Genomic DNA, 12,500 nt, shown 5'->3' with positions numbered 1-12,500 from the left:
TGATCAACTTAACCACACTTAAAGTTACCAGATTGTAAACAATGGGTGACGTGAGCAAGGCCTTTATCAAACCCCCTACTTAAGGTGTAGTTTGAAAGGTTATCCCCGAATGTTGGTTGCTGAAGAGGCAGGCCGAGAGATAATTCTCTCTCTCTCTCTCTCTCTCTCTCTCTCTCTCTCTCTCTCTCTCTCTCTCTGTTTTATCCAAGAGGACGATCGGATTAAGAAAGGACCTTGATTGTTGTGTGATCTTGTATCTCACCGTCGCTTTTTTGTTGTTGTTATTTTTCGTTGTTTCGTGTTGATGTTTCGAGTAAATTTAACGGTTGGTTTTTATTTAGGTGTTGTATGTTAGTCTTGATATTGCTTTATTCATGTGATTTACATTTATCCCCAAAAGAAGAATAGCGTAATCTTCAAACCAACTCGATTGGATAATGATTATAACATTCATGCTGAGAAAGTTTACTTTATATATTTCTATAATCTACAGTTTTAATGTTATGGCAGAGAGAGAGAGAGAGAGAGAGAGAGAGAGAGAGAGAGAGAGAGAGAGAGAGAGAGAGAGATTCTATAATCTGCAATTTCAATGTTATTGAGAGAGAGATGTCTTCAATTTCAATGTTAGAGAGAGAGAGAGAGAGAGAGAGAGAGAGAGAGAGAGTTACATTTCGTTAACAGATTTCAATATCTTTCTTTGAAATACAAAAATAACAAAAGCAACAAAAATTATAGCAGCTTCCCCGCTGCTCCACGACCTTATCAAATTTCATTTCTCGCATTTTGTTTACTAACAGGTGAACGAGTTGGAGAAGAGGTTCAACAAGCAGAAGTACCTGGCATCGAGTGAGAGGGCAGCCTTAGCCAAACAGCTCAAGATGACCGACGCCCAGGTCAAGACCTGGTTCCAGAATAGGAGAACCAAGTGGAGGTCAGTCCCTTACCCGTGTGATTACGGTCCTTTTTTTATTTAGTTTTTTTTTTGTTACATTTGTTAATCTCGCGCAGCTCTCGTTTCCGTAAGGAAGTTTTTTTTTTTTTTCTAGAACCCTGTCGCTGTATTTCTTGATTAACGAAGAAATCTCACGGAGAAATAAATGTTTAGAGAAGACGCCACTTTGAAGTCTCGAATTACTGTGAACTTCCCCCGTTTCGTCTTATCTGCCGAGTTAGAAGACTATCTGAGAAATGAAGCATTATCTCGACGCCACGACCCTCCTAAGAAAGGAAGAAGTCGGACCTGCTTATCAAGTCCTAAGTTCCAGTCCGAATTAAGAAAGAGCGAAATTGTGATGCGCTCATGATGGCGCGTTCATCATGACTCCTCCTAAAAGCCGATAAGCTGTTTAAGCTCCCTCCATATCAGGGGTTCCGAGATCCGTACGGCGAGATACCTCACCTTAAGGACAAAAACACTAAGCGGAGATAACAAGAGGCAATTTACTTCTAACTCTCTTCCAGACTAATCTAATTAAGGGACGATAAAACATGGGCTTAATTGATCTAGATGGCAGTAATTATCGTCACAGTCAAATTAACTCGAAAACCTCGTTTCTCGCATCAATTATGCTCCCTCACTTTTACGCTAGTGATCTCCCAACTGAGGCCGGTTTTGGCGGGAAAAGATAATGCTATTTTGGCGCGCGTAAAGATCAGAGCCTTTTGGGCGCGAAAAGGCAGACGGAGTTTCGGGGAGCCAGAAGGGAATACCTACTCACTTTTGTTCTCTTGATCTCCGCAAATGATGGAGAAGGGAAATTAGTCCCGAGAATATGATTAACATTTTTTCTCACACACTCACTCTCTCTCTCTCTCCATCTTTTTTTTTTTATTGCCAGTGAATCATATTACTCTGTTTAGAGAGGTGCGCGCATACAGGGCCTGTGTCTCATTTAGCTACATACATAATTCTTACCTGGGAGGGAAATTATTGTTGTACAAATTCAGTTTGGGGTGTCCATAATATTATATTTCCTTCAGGATGCAAGGATTGCATTTTGCAAGGTGCAGCGCGCACAAAGATTTTTTCTTCGTTTTCTTGATTGTTTGGTAATTTCTTAATTTTATAAGGGCGTCAGGTCGTGTTATGAGAAAAACATAGAATATAGGTTCACAAGAGAGAGAGAGAGAGAGAGAGAGAGAGAGAGAGAGAGAGAGAGAGAGAGAGAGAGAGAGAGAGAGAGAGAGAGATTTTATATTTTATTTGAAGATTACCAAAAGGAACACGTTTACTGCTGATTTATGCTAAATTCTCAAATACAGCTAGAAAAAACTAGCTAAATTAGTAGCTTAGCAAAACATGGGAACCTTTAAAAAAAAAAAAAAAAAAAAAAATAAATATATATATATATATATATATATATATATATATATATATATATATATATATATATATATATATATATATATATCATAAAAACTACGTTAGATTGCCATAGAAGGTGTCAATGATGTAAACATGAAACAAACCTCGAAAATTAAAGTAAAAAACAGACAGATTACAAACAGAAGTTTGTATCCAGTTGTCTGTCACTACCATCCACTATCTCCCATCTCTCTTCCAGAAGAGAAATAAGAGCGCATCGATTCCTCTGCTTCGTTGGAGCATTTCTCTTCCGAGGAATATACAGTTGAAACATAAATGGAAATAAATGAATCCGGCACTGGAGGATACGAGGTGTAATTAGGCCAAGATTATATCTTGAATTAAGACAGCACCCGCTCAAGGCGCAAGGTTCCGGGAGCTGGCGCTTATTTGGTAAGGTCTGAGAAGGTGACAGAGACCCGGGCTTTCTTATTTAGAAGGCGCCTACTTCTTGCATGGGTTGCAGAACATATACCAATCCAATTCATTTAGATTAGGTACATGGCGTCGGCTTTGCAGTATCAGAGGCAACGCGGAGTCTTCGGAGGAAACGTCGTCTGCTGATTGAGGCATTACTTTAGGGTCTTTGCAACGTCCCTTCGACCCTTAGCTGCAATCCCTCTCATTTCTTTTACTGTACATCCGTTCATATTCTTTTTTTTCCATCTGACTTTCCACCCTCTCTAACAATTGTTTCCTGGTGCAGCTGCGAGGTTTTCCTCCCGTTACACTTTTACAGCCTTCTTACTATCAATTTTCCTTTCAGCGCTGAATGACATGATAGGTCCCAGCGCTTGGCCTTTGGCCTAAATTCTATATTCTATTCTATTCTACAACAAGGAAATGAAACTGTTCTATTGAGAAAGTTCTCATCTGCATCTCCAGGCAAGATCGAGCCTGTATTTGGGATGGCAACTTGTTTCCTGAATCGATAACTGTAAATGCTTGATGATGTTTAGTCCTAGGAATCACTTACAGACCAATTCTTCTCCTGCAGAAGATAATTGCTGGTCCCGGAGACGAAAAACTATGACCTGATGAAATTCGAAAGTGTTTCGTCAGTCTCATTCAAAGATATACTGCTTATCTGGAAAGTCTTGGCGTGAGCACTGCTAATAGAGAACCGGACTTCTATATTTGGAAGTTATTTGGAAGTCATTCGCAGTTATTGGATTCGCCAGCAAAATCCAATTTGGCTATTTCGGAATTTTTATAAGAGTAATATTACCTCTCACGTCCAAGAAGAATTTTTATTAAAATTGCATCGATTCAGTCCAATTCTGATTTGATATCATCTGTCATTTTCGTGCAAGTTTTTAATTCCAGCTTCTGTTTTACCTTCAGTCACCGAGATCTATATTTATAAGTCAAGGAATCTAAAAGAGAAGTTTGTAATTATTTTCTGTAATGAGGATTCACCCTGGGGAATGATTACTCCTCGCAACCCTCAAATATCACTCGATTATTATGCTGAGAAAGGAATGATGCCACATACCTGACCAAAACTCATATCTAGTCTATGTCGTAGGAACGAAAGCGTTTTGAAAGCCTTTGCAAACCTCAAAAAAAAAAAAAAAAAATCTTGCTTGGTTACCATTATCTAACTCAGTGGTTCTCAACGGGGTGGGGGGGGAGGGGATTCGCCCCTAGGGAGGAAGTGTGACCAAGGATTTTTAGCTTTATATGCATAGTATATGGAATGCACCTTTTGAGGCAGAAAATTTTGGAAAGGCGGGGCGAATGACTTTCTGACATATGGTGAAGGGGTCCATGGGCCAAAAAGGTTGAGAACCACCTTTTTGGCCCATGCACCCCTTCACCATAAATGTCGCCACTTGGCTTCCCCACAAAACTTAAAATCTAGTTAAGGATGAAGACACACCAACGCCCCTACGTAAGCCTATACCAGACCCAAGAATCGTCGTCGTCCTAGCCTCCTCCCCCTCCTTCAGAGCACTCCAGATATAGTATCCATCTTCCCCAGTCGCAGTAATGGCAAGGGGTCTCTAAACCGGGCGACAAGTTCCGGGAAGTTTAAAACTTAATGGGAATTTGTTGGTTTCCAGAGCCTGTTAATTGAAAATAGTTCGTGGGGGTAGTGTAACGTGGGAGAAGGGATTTTTTTTTTTTTTTTTAGGGAGGTTCGTAATGGATTTTTATGTCGGGGATAATCCAGGCAACCGGGAATGCTCGCTCCCTAAGTTATGTCGAATGGATTTCGATAGTGCAGTCGGATGAAACTGTATGCAATGGTGTATTTCCAAGATGGCTGAGCACGGATATATTCGTACTGAGAGGCTCAGAATGTTCACACACGCTTACATACACAGACATACACAAACAATATATATGTGTGTGTATTTACACACATAAAAATACATATGTATATATATACACACATATATACATATATATATATATAATATATATATATATATATATATATATATATATATATATATATATATATATATATATATATATCTAAATAGTGTGTGTGTGTGTGTGTGTGCGCATACAGGCAATGTTACGTCAAACATTACTTCCAATCATCCGCCTTCTATGGGCAGCAGCAAAACAACACCTGTCGGTCAATATGAAAATAGAATACGCCATTGTTTTCTCCGAAAGCCTAATAAACAGTGACAGTAGGAATGACAACTTGGCCACAACATTCATAGCGTCGACACAGCAGACATCGATTCCCGATGAACGATAATTATCCTCAACCTGGGATATCGTAACCTCGTTGACTTATGATTAATTGATGGACATTATTTTCATCGGCATTTCATCGATAGCTGATGAGTCCTGCCGCAGTGAAGGATCAAAATTACCAAAAGGATGAAAGGGTCCTCCATCATTCCCGGTGACAAGATGTGACTGATCATTGACAATTATTTGATGGCGCTCCTAGTTCAATCCACTGGGAAGGTGGGGTGGGGACCGCGTTTGCTTAAGCTTTATATATTATACATTATATATATATATATATATATATATATATATATATATATATATATATATATATAAATATATATATATATATATATATATATATAAATAAATATATATATATATATGTATATATATATATATATATGTGTATATATATATATATATATATATATATATATATATATATATATATATATATATATATATATATATATATATATATATATAGAGAGAGAGAGAGAGAGAGAGAGAGAGAGAGAGAGAGAGAGAGAGAGAGAGATAAGTGTTTGTGCGTGTTTTAATGTTAATTGTCACTAAGTGAAATAAACAAAAGCTCTCGAGCAGATTAGAACACACACACGTACACACCCAAGAATCATAAAATACAGCATAGAGTAAAACGAACATATTAGATCTCTTAATTCGCAAACCTCTGCGCATTCGTCCTAAGCAACAGACAAAGCACACTGGGCCAACGCCAAAGGACCCATCGGCGAACGTAGTCGCAGATTCCGTTTGATCGCAGTCGCTGCGACTATTCTTATCGTGTGTCGCACCGGCAAACACACACACACACACACACACACACACCTTCCTCCTCGGAACAGTTCGTGGAAGGGGCCCATCACTCAATGTTAAACCGAGGTTTCTAAAAAGGATTTAATCATGAGAACCTGTCATTTGCCGGGGAACTTCTTGCGTGATTCCCGGAGCATAAAAAGGAACGGGGACCCGAACATTTAATTGAGGAATCTCATGGATTAACTGAACTTCCTTCCCCAGGCAAGGCAACGATAGCACAGCAGTTCATGTTACTTGACATTTTTTTGTCTTTTTGGAAGATGAATCCTACTAATAAAAATACATACGGAAAGAAAATTTGTACCCAAGGCTTTTATGATTTTTTTTTTATTATTATATCTTCATCAGAGGTTAAAAAAAAAAAAAATACGCGATTACTCTTGCGTGTACATTCATATACCCATTTGCACATCTGAGAGAGAGGTCCTCCTTATGTGTCTTACTCTGATTTAAGCCTCTCTCTCTCTCTCTCTCTCTCTCTCTCTCTCTCTCTCTCTCTCTCTCTCTCTCTCTCTCTCTGTCGCTTTAATCTTCGAGTTATATACATTCAAAGGCATACATCGGGGCACACCTGTCAATGAACCTCGCGTGTCGCTCAAGTCATAAAACCTCATAAGATGGACCACGTCAGTGAGTTTGGGTTCCAGATTAGTCCCTGGAACCCCCACCCTCTTTTCCCTCTACCCCACCCTCCCCTATGAGCTGAGACAGTCGTACTAACCCCCTCCCCTAAAGCTTACATGTGACAACCATTCGGATGATGGACAGCCGCCACGTATCACGATAACAACTGCTCTTCAAACATGTGCAATTCACGCACTTCTTGCCCAGGCAGACCGTGGCTATTTGCTCTCTCAGCATACGAACGCGGCCTGTAACAGCAGACAATAGCAATAGCTGCTGAAGAAAGAACAAGAGGAAGAAGCAGCAGTTGACTTATTGAAGTACATTTCTGACGTCAGCTGAGTGACTGAAGTATTCGTTCTTGACGTCAGTATATTTAACACGCCTGCTGCATGTACGAAGAGTTTAGTATTAAACAGTGAAGTTATAAGGCCACTTTATCAAAGGAAGAAAACGACACAAGGCAGATGCTTTCCTTTCGTACGGAGAGGTAATCTTCTTTCTCCTCTAACTGACTCACTCAGATAAAACAATGATAATTGCTCGTGTTAATTCACACTAAGTAATGAAAGTCATTATACAGTAAAGGTCTGGAGTAATTTAACAATCTGATAACCAAAACCAACTTGGGACGAGATGACACCGATGCCCGGGATGGGATTTGTGTCCACTGAAACATAACGAATAAACCAGACACTGTCAGTTACGATAATATAGAAATAAAATTCTCGGCTACTCTCGCTTACATACTAGAAATTATATATACACTAACGTTAATATAACTATAATTATGTATACACATGTGCACACGTATAATTTATATGAACGTATGTGTGTATACACATACATACATACACATATATATGTGTGTGTATGTGTGTGTGCTGTGTATATATAATGACTGTGTACACTGGTATACATAAACATTATATTAGTACACGCACACACAAACGTACAAGCAAAATCACATAAACATAATAATGCACATCATTGTACAAGTCCGCATGCAAAGACGTGCGTGCCATTCCGTCTTTACAACCAACACCCAAATTAAAACCCTAATATATTTGGCCATTAAGCTCTTGAGTTAAAGGTCACAAATACGGGTAAAGCGCTTTTCCCGACCATCAATTCCTTCAATGGACGATACATCACACATCAGCCACCCAGCGAAGAGTTAAAACTGACGATGATACTTAGCGGACTACCGACGGCAGTTTTGAAGTATTTAATGCCAATGTATTCAGATTAAAAGCGATTATAGTTTCTTGATTTATCAGGGGTTAGTTGTGAATGGACTGGGGGTCGGGGGAAGTCGGTAGGGGGTGTACGTGGAGGTAAGAGTTAGGCGCTCAGCTTAAGAATTGAATACCGCAGAGATTCGCCTAAAATGGCGCCTTCGTCTGAAGGGGTTGACTGATTGACTGAGCGTTTGATTTGTGGCTACCTACTGGCGTTGCAACTGCTATGGTCACCGACGCGCAGAATGAATGATTTGACAATGTAACTTATAAAATATATACATTCTTATTGAAAACGACTACCCAAAGTGATCAAATTATCACATCTTGTAAAGAGGGGTTTTATTCTACTCTTGAAATAAGCAGAAAGGACTTACCAAAGAAATAATTTTACATAAGATATACGTCCAGAATATCACATCCGTCTTGGAAGGATAGTCCTTTCCTGAATAATATCCTGAAGCAAGCCGAAGTGATATCTTTCACGAAGTAACTGAGGGGCAATATTACTGCTGAGAAGTAAGTACCATATCAATTAAACCCTGGCCTTCTGAATGCATTTCGTGAAACAGGCACGAGAACAATACAGTGTCCAGAGACAATATGAAAGCGGATGTTGGATATTTCATGAAATAAGCCTGAGGATTATACGAAAGAGGATTACGTCACTGGGAAAATACAGCTGCAGGAATTTCGTGAAATAAGCCTGAGGATTATACTAAAGAGAATTTCGTCACGGAAAAAATGCAGCTGTAGGAATTTCGTGAAGCCTGAGGATTAAAAGAAAGAGGATTTCGTTACGGGAAAAATACATCTGCAGGAATTTCGTGAAATAAGCCTGAGGATTGTAAGAAAGAGGATTTCGTTACGGGTAAAATACAGCTGCAGGAATTTCGTGAAATAAATCTGAGGATTATAGGAAAGAGGATTTCGTCACGGAAAAAATGCGGCTGCAGGAATTTCGTGAAATAAAGCTGAGGATTATAAGAAATAAGATTTTGTCAAGGAAAAACTACAGCTGCAGGAATTTCGTGAGACAAACCTGAGGATTATAGGAAGGGAAAAAATGGATTTCGAAGCCTCTAAAAGAAAGAGGATTTCGAAAAATGCATCTGCAGGAATTTCATGAAATAAGCCTGAGGATTGTAAGAAGAGGATTTCGTTACGGGTAAAACTACAACTGTAGGAATTTCGTGAAATAAATCTGAGGAGTTTAGGAAAGGGGATTTAGTCACGGAAAAAATACAGCTGCAGGAATTTCGTGAAATAAAGCTGAGGATTATAAGAAATAAGACTTTTCACGGAAAAACTACAGCTGTAGGTATTTCGTGAGACAAACCTGAGGATTATAGGAAGGAGGATTTCGTCACGGAAAAAATGCAGCTGCAGGAATTTCGTGAAATAAGCCTGAGGATTATAGGAAAGAGGATTTCCACTGGAAAAATACAGCTGCAGGAATTTCATGAAATAAGTCTGAGGATTATAAGAAAGGGGGCTTCCTCACAGGAAAAATACAGCTGCAGTAATTTCGTGAAATAAGCCTGGGGTTTATGGGAAAGAGGATTTCGTCACGGGAAAAATAGAGCTGCAGGAATTTCATGAAATATCCTAAGGATTTCATGACAGGGGATTTCGTATCCAGATGTTTTACCAAGGGGAAAAGTATAAATTATTTCCCGATACGTGATCGACGGAGAGTCATATGCAATGAGACGTGAGGTGAGAAAATGTGGAATTTCATGAAATACGCGCCGATGAGATATCACACTGAATTAAACAACTGGAGGAAACTTTCTATTTCGCAAGGTAAATGTGGAAAATACTATTAATTTCGTGAGCTAAGGATAAAAAATACAAAAGTACTTCATGAAATAAGACTGAGGGAATATTGTATTTCATAAAAATCAAAGGGTCGTGATATACCTGAGATACCTTCATGGGAGGGGCGTATTTCATGAAAGTACGGAGAAGAAAAGGTTACTGTATTTCACTACACAAGACCTGGGGTGAAAGCATATTTCATGAAATTATACAACGGCAAAAGTTGGAATTTGTGATCAGTGAATCACTGGAACCTATCTCTTTTGATTAGTTTTTCATAAACTATTTGAATATTCATATGAAATGCACCTTTAACTACAATTATTATGCAGTTAATGAGTTTTATTTTATATATAAAAAATTAACACTATGGATTGTTTGGGCTGATGTGACCAAAATAAACAATCTTGTTTATTTAAAACAGCATCCTTGAATTAATTTAATTACCAACGAGTAGAAAACAATATCAATTTAATCTTTATTTTTAACTGACTGCTAATGATAATAGCAGCACTTTTGTGAAAAAGAAGGGAGAAGTAAGAGTTCAATTAAAACTGAACTATGGACGTTATGTTTTTGTTGTCGTGTGTGTGCGCGTGTGGAGAGAGAGAGAGAGAGAGAGAGAGAGAGAGAGAGAGAGAGAGAGAGAGAGAGAGAGAGAGAGAGAGAGAGCTCCACTTAAAATTATTTTATGTAGTGATGCAAAATCATACTACGAACACTCCTTCTAGCTTATTTTTATCTACATTCCGGTCCATTCATTAAACATCTTCCGCGAAATCACTTCATGTTAAGGCCTCAAAAATGCTACCTATTTTTTTTAATCATTTATTTATATAAAATATACACCTTTCTGATTCATTTTGAAAATATGCAATAGAACTCCATACATATCTTGACATATTCGTTCACATATTTTACATATTGAGTTCTTAGATATTAAAAAAATAACACTTCACACATGACACCTGTCATGACGTATATCATACATAGTCACACTATGCATCTGCAATCACCCTTCACACAAGCGACTCGTGGTCACCAGTCACACTTCACTCGTGCCATCGGAATCAGGCTTCTTCATAAAGGGTTGGTGGACTAGTGGTTCATAAACGCCACGTTTAATCACTACTCCGTCATACCATGCACACTGACACATCGTAAATGTCATTCATTCATTCATAGATAATGCCACGCAATATGAATCCCATGATTAATCGTATTTCAATGACAGCTTGCCCCTCTTATTTCTGTGTAAGCAATTGCGATTAGAATTTCGCGTGTGGTCTACATTTGGTCGAAGATCATTAAAGAAAATCATTAGTAAAATATATTGACGGTAATTATGAAGTAATTATAAACGAAGAGGTGTTTTAACTGTTACTGCATAAAAGAATTATTCTTTCCAATGGCTAATTCACTTCAGAGAAGACAGGATTGTTCTTAGACGCCAAACGGCCATCATCTGTCAATAAACCTTTACGATATTCTTAACCAGACCACTCGATCGCACCGCTCTGACCGCAAATACCGCACGAAATCACACGACGGTCCACGTTGCCCAGTTATGCAACCCTTCCGAGTGGGTACCGTATAGGTAACCCTCCAGAGTGGGTCCCGTGTAGGTAGCCCTCCAGAGCGGGTCCTTTGTAGGTAACCCCAGAGTGGGTCCTTTGTAGGTAACCCTCCAGAGTGGGTCCCGTGTATCACTCCTGAGTGGGTCCCGTGTAGCTAACCCTCCAAAGTGTGTCCTGTGTAGGTAACCTCCCGAGTGGGTCCTGTGTAGGTAACCCTCAAGAGTGGGTCCTGTGTAGGTAACCCTCCAAAGTAAGTCCTGTGCAGGTAACCCTCCCAAGTGGGTCCCGTGTGGGTAACCCTTCAGAGTGGGTCCCGTGTAGGCAATCTTCCAGAGTGGGTCCTGTGTAGGTAACCCTGCAGAGTGATTGTGTGTGTGTATGTATATATATATATATATATATATATATATATATATATATATATATATATATATATATATATAATATATAATACTAAAACTCTGAAACGTTTGTTTGTTTGCACACCAGAAGCTAATAGGGGCTGGTGCTGCCCGTAGACTTTTGCTGACTGTTATTAGTAGGGTTAATTTAGCTCCGTCATGTTCAGTAAAATACCTGTTGTTGTTTTAAGTCATGTAAGAATTATTTGCAACTAATATGTTATATAAATTATGAAACTGCTTTCTGTGCTGTTTGTTGCCAGAGAGTATCAAATCGTTCATTTAATAACTTCCTTATAATTTCTCGTACTTAATCAATATAGCTTAGAAAAGCATACGAGCACGTTTATTAATATTATTACTAATAATGCTGCTATGCTATTCTTATTATTATTAGTGAGTACACACACACACACACTACAGTTTGTAAGGGAAATGAAAAAATGACTGTTAAACTTTGTTTGACCTTGTTAAAAATGGACCTTTTGTTAAAAATGTAGTAAATAAAAATGTTGTCCTGTAATGATAATATTTGATGCTTTCGTTAATGTTATGTGGAATTCACTGGATTTCAAATATATTAATTTAATGAATTAAACTACTCATCTGTAAATATAAATTTTCACCATTTCGCGGATATATGATGGAACGGTGTCAAGATGCCATAATGTATATTCTAAGGTATGGAAATGCTACTTTTTCATCACAATAACATGCAGCCCTAACTGGCCCGAAATTTTCAACATTAAGTGACCCAACGGGTCACGTAGTCTAGGTATAGTATATATATATATATATATATATATATATATATATATATATATATATATATATATATATATATATATATATATATATATACACACACACACAACACACACAAACACAATCACTGTACGTATGAAGTATTTGGTTATCTGTATCTACTAAA

The 12,500-nt window shown here is 38.3% G+C and overlaps 1 protein-coding gene across 3 annotated transcripts in view; it reads left to right on the top strand.

The window, feature by feature from the left end:
• LOC136839512 (T-cell leukemia homeobox protein 3-like) overlaps positions 1–12,500 on the top strand; it is a 148,602-nt gene that overhangs the window by 71,326 nt on the left and 64,776 nt on the right. For all 3 annotated transcript variants that reach the window (XM_067105688.1, XM_067105686.1, XM_067105687.1), the window contains one exon: positions 798–931. In XM_067105688.1, the coding sequence (XP_066961789.1) occupies positions 798–931 (134 nt within the window). The remainder of the gene's footprint in view (positions 1–797; positions 932–12,500) is intronic.

This window comes from Macrobrachium rosenbergii, chromosome 6 (assembly GCF_040412425.1).
Source record: "Macrobrachium rosenbergii isolate ZJJX-2024 chromosome 6, ASM4041242v1, whole genome shotgun sequence".
NCBI lineage: Eukaryota > Metazoa > Arthropoda > Malacostraca > Decapoda > Palaemonidae > Macrobrachium > Macrobrachium rosenbergii.
The sequence above is the reverse complement of the archived record's forward strand: the minus strand, read 5'-3'. Positions and strand labels throughout refer to the sequence as shown.